This window comes from Anser cygnoides, chromosome 25 (genome assembly GCF_040182565.1).
Source record: "Anser cygnoides isolate HZ-2024a breed goose chromosome 25, Taihu_goose_T2T_genome, whole genome shotgun sequence".
NCBI classification, from domain to species: Eukaryota; Metazoa; Chordata; class Aves; order Anseriformes; family Anatidae; genus Anser; species Anser cygnoides.
The window spans coordinates 6799909-6804798 of record NC_089897.1 but is presented as its reverse complement, the minus strand read 5'-3'; the positions used below and the strand labels follow the sequence as shown (position 1 = coordinate 6804798).

The 4890-nt window shown below is 48.9% G+C and overlaps 1 protein-coding gene across 4 annotated transcripts in view; it reads left to right on the top strand.

The window, feature by feature from the left end:
- Nucleotides 1–372: 372 nt before the first annotated feature.
- Nucleotides 373–4890, top strand: part of TRIM33 (tripartite motif containing 33) — a 36872-nt gene continuing 32354 nt past the window's right edge. For 2 of the 4 annotated variants that reach the window (XR_010826544.1, XM_066982899.1), the window contains exon 1: nt 373–854. Coding sequence is in view for 3 of the 4 variants with exons in the window: in XM_066982899.1 (XP_066839000.1) it covers nt 398–854 (457 nt within the window). In the remaining variant the exon portion in view is untranslated. The remainder of the gene's footprint in view (nt 855–4890) is intronic. The other 2 variants (XM_066982898.1, XM_048070971.2) reach the window with 1 other exon arrangement.

The window sequence follows — 4890 nt, the reverse complement described above, 5'->3', positions numbered from 1 at the left end:
TGCGTGCCTCCGCTCTGCGGCGGGTTATGAAACGGGTCCCCGGGGGAGGGGGGGGGGGGGGGCGAGAAGCAGCCCCTGCCCCGCGGAGCCGCGCGGCTGATGGGGGCCGGGGGGCGGGGGGCGCCGCTGGGCTCCGGGCGGCCCCGCCCTGCCGGTGATTGGCTGGGCTCCGGCCGCCGCGGGCCAATGGCGGCTCGCTCCGCAGCGCGATGACAGGTGCGCGCACCGCCCCGGCCGGCCGCGCGTCACGGCTCGTTTCGCGCCCCCCCCCCCGCAGCGGAGCCGTCTGGGCCGCGCGTGCGCGAGCCTCGGCCCCGCCTCCCTCCTGGGGAGCGCGCACGGCGCGTGGTGACGCTGCGCGTGCGCGGAGCGGGGAGCTGGGTTCAAAGGAGGAAACATGGCGGAAAACAAAGGAGGCGGCGGCGGCGGCGATGGGGCTGCCGAGGCCGGGCAGGGCGGCGGCGGCGGCCTGGAGCCTGTGGCCGCGTCCCCCTCCGGCGCCGCCCCGCCCGCGCCCGCCGCCGCGCCCCCCGAGGAGCGGGAGAGCCCGGGCGCGGCGGTGGCGGCGGCGGCGGAGCGCGCTCTCGGGGAGGCCGAGGCCGAGGCGGCGGCGGGGCCCGGCGCGGTTCCGGGCCCTGGCCCTAGCCCCGTGCCCCCGCTGACGCCGGCGGCGCCCGGGCCCTTCTCGCTGCTGGACACCTGCGCCGTGTGCGCGCAGAGCCTGCAGAGCCGGCGCGAGGCCGAGCCCAAGCTGCTGCCCTGCCTGCACTCCTTCTGCCGCCGCTGCCTGCCCGAGCCCGAGCGGCAGCTCAGCGTGCCCGTGCCCGGCGGCGCCAACGGCGACATCCAGCAAGGTGAGCGCGGGGCCGCCGCCCGCCGCGGCCTCTCCCCCGGGGGGGGCTGGCTTCTCGCTGCCCCTGCGGCTCCGTCACCGCGCGGCGCGGAGGGTGCTCCCGCCGCGGCTGCGGCTCCGGGGGCTGGAACCCTGCGCCCGCCCCGGTGGCCGTGCCGGGAGGCGGCGCGGCTCGGGCCCTGATCCCGGGGGTCTGTCCCGCGGCGCTCGTCGCGGACTGCTCCGTGCGCCCGGGTGGCGGCTGAAACTTGGGAGTCCGCTCTGGAAGCGTAACGTAAATCGCGGGGTGTGTTTGGTTTGGGCTTTCAGGGCTACAGCCGCAGAGGCATGTGTTTGAGGGGGTGTTCAAACGTTCGGGTCTGCAGCGCTAGAAAAAAATCCGTCCAAGTGAGATCCAGCTCGCTGTTACGGCGTTACGTGCGCTGTTGGAGATAGCACGTGTGGTACGCCTGCCTTTCTGCGTGCGGGCCCAGTTTCCTGTCCCTGGTGTGGGAACGCTGCAGTGCTGTGTGTCGGTGGGCTCGCTGTGCGTGCGTACTCCAGCCGGGAGTAACTTTTGGGCTGTGCAAGAAGCGTGGACTGCACCTTCCAGGTGCTTTTGTTGAAATTGTAGCTTGAATTTTGTGTCGTTCTATGTCACGAGTTCAGGAATGCAATGGAAAAGCTTCTGGAGCTTTTAGTGGAGTGCCTTCTGTGCTGTGGCCTGCAGACCAAGCTAGAGCTCTGGCGAATGGCTTTTCAGGTCTTAACTGGGTCCTGTGGTCACTAGGACCTTGTTTGGTGACATCTTCCTGGTTTTAGCAAGGACTCAAGTCTTTCCTGTGTCGCGCAGTGATTTGTTGAGAGGAGGTTCTCAAGTAATAAACCTGGCTTTCTAGTGAATCTTTCATCCAAACTGTTCAGAAGCAGTTCATCTAGGATATGGGTCTAAGAAGGTCCTGTGCTTTCTCTTTCGTAAGGCTTTAAGTGCAGTTTATAAATATGCTAACTAAAGCACTCAGTTGGTCTTGTGATCCTTCTCGTTAAATTCCAGATTTTATGTTCTGTGTGATATGTATTAGTGAGAGATATAGAACTTGTCAATTTAGGTTTATTATACTAGTAATTAGGAGGATGATCTGAGTACATCTGTTAGGATACAAGTGCAGGGAAAAGATGAAGTACGTACAACATGGGATGGCAGTTCTCATCACATGTATTTTAACAATGCTCGATTGCGATGCTTTGGTGAAATAAGGATTAATGTCTTGGTCAACAACTTGGAGATGACGTGAGTGAGGTGCGCGTAGGATCCATGCTAGTAGAGATGTGTATGTTCCGTCTGTTGTGGTATGTAAGTCTGCACGGACATACGTGTTAGTGCAGCAGGTCACTAAGAATGAAACATTGATTAACCAGAACTGCTAAGGTGCAGTTCTGTCAACAGCTCTCTCCACATATCGTAAATGGGATCAGCTGAGCAGCGCATGAAATGCTCATCAGTAAATCAGGTTAAAAAAATAAAAAAGACATTCTCAACATACAGAGAAGTACCGTGTCGCTTAGTCATGCAGGTTCGTTCCCTGTTGGCATAGATTGTATTAGCCATGAATCCTGGTGTTACTTCCACTTCTGTAGTCTCCTTAACTGTGAGCAAATGTTTTTTCATGGAGGAAGAATTAATGGAAAGTAGTGCCCGTAGCTGTACCTGGAGTAGGTCGCGTGTAACTGAAGGCTGTCTCTGCTGGATTATATGCTGTACGTGCATCTAAATTTGCCTGCTCTTTTTTTTCAGCGTGTCTACACCTATGAATGCTATGGAAAAGTACTGCATTTTTCTTTTGATATTTTTTCTGGTTGTTTTCTTAATTCGTTTCAGGTTTTGCTCCCTAAGAATTGTCAAGCACTTCAAATAGTAAATATGTGTATTTATTGGCTAATAACTGTGGAAGCTGCTTACCGGGAGTTGAGTGCAAGTTGGGTACCCACAGAGTAGTTCTCTGACAACAGCATGCCGCTGCTCTCAGAGAGAAAATGGTAAGAATGCTTGGAGGCAGTAGTTGCTGGTGGTCTGTATCGGCATCTCTTCCACCCTGTTGTCACTCCTTTGAGAGACACTATTTGCTAGTGAATACAGAAGAATGGTCTTAGTTCCTCAAAGTTTAGAAATGCTGACCAAACATAAAAACAATTATCCAAAGTTGTGCCTTGCCGTGTTAATAAAGAAGCGACTGGTAGGTTCACACCTCTTGCACTGGTGAAGGAAAATCTTTGCTGTTTACATTTATGTTGAAAAAAAAAATCAGACAGCTTTGTATTTATGTATTTTCATGTTACGTATTTAACACACAAATTTGTATCTTGTAGTCAGTTACTTTATAAGTTGTTGGCGTGTGCATTTTATTTGGTGAATAGATGATTTCTCAATGCCTGGTGTTTCAGCTGTCCAACTATACTCTTCTTTCAGGTTGAAAGAAGCCTACAGTAAAATGCCTTCTTGTCTTTGTATCACAGTATTCTGAAATATGTTTATTTTTAAGTTAAAGATTTCAGAGGGTTAAAGATGCTGCAAAACAATTTTATGCACCCACAGCTGCTGCTTTTCCTGGGAATATAGGTTGTTTTGAGTTTTTACTGAGGTATTTACAATCTCTCTTAAGAAGATTATCTCAGTACAGAGAATGTGTGGTTCTTCCAGTTCCTTGTGAATATCGCAATCTGGCAAGCCTTTGTTAGGCTGAAAACCTAAAATGGAGTTACTAGATGCTTTCAGAGAGCCTAAGAAAACATAGAAAATGGGTAATGTGACCGTACGTATAATTTGAGGAACAATACATTTAATTGTGCTATGTAATACATAGCACGAATTATTCTGAGATGCTGAATTCAACTCCCGTACTCAGGGTTTGTGTATTTAGAAACAGTGTATTAAATGACACCTTAAATTATGAAATAACAATTTTTAATTGCCTTTGGAAGGAGAAGATAAAAATGATGCTACACCCACAAGAATATGATTTATCACTTAAGTTTGGTAGTAACCTTGTTTTCAGTAAGGAAAGTTGAAAATAAGTACCTCAAATAGACTGCTTAAATTATGTAAACGTGGACCGTCTTAGTTTCAGTGAATGTCAGTACTCATCACTTGAACTCTCATGGTTCTTCAGCTTTCTCCTGTGTTCATGAGAGAGCGCCATCAATTGGTTCTGGAGCCCAGCGAAGGCTGAATCCTGAAAGAATTTCAATTCATATCCTGAAAATCTTGGTATGAATTAAATTTCAGTCTCAATTAGTAAAGTATTTTAAAATAATGCTGTTGTTTGAGGACGTTCTAGGGTTGTGTTTTTTTTTTTTTTTAATAATATTAGAGTTGTTGTCAGCAACTCTTATAAATTTATTTTCCTTATTAAATATTATGTGTTGTTAGTTCCATGCGTGTGTAGCAGTGATATAAGCAAGCATCATTTGCATTAAAAAATAAAAGTGAGTTAGAAGTGGAACTTGAAAGCAGTTAAAATTTTTTATATTCAGATAAATTGCAGTCTGATTGTGTCATTCGCTTTACCTGTGCGGTTATTTTCTATGTCTAATCCGCGAAACTAGAACGGGGGCTTTGATGTGTGGCTATTCAGGAACATGTATTTGAACGCTTAAATTCCTGGCAGAAGTGAGTATTTTGCATGTGCAGTAACTACTGTTGATGTTGTCAGCCAATAAATGAAACCTGGCAGAAATTCATTCCTCAGAGGACTGCGTACATGCCAAGTTTGAGCTTAAAATGGAAGTTTGAGTTGTTAGATTGCACAAGTGCTTGCAAATATTTCCTGAACTGTGAAGCTTTATCATCATTATAATAATGTAAATATCTGAAAGGATTTTGGAGTTACTTATAGCTACTTAATGCTTTTGTGTTGGGAACCAGCCTGGTACATTTCAACCCAAAATAAAAAATGTGTTTAAAAGCAGGTATCTAAAATGATGCTGTTCTCTCAAATAATAACAAGGGTTGTGGAAGATTGACGACTTGATTGTCTGTGGATGTTTTGATAAAGACTTAG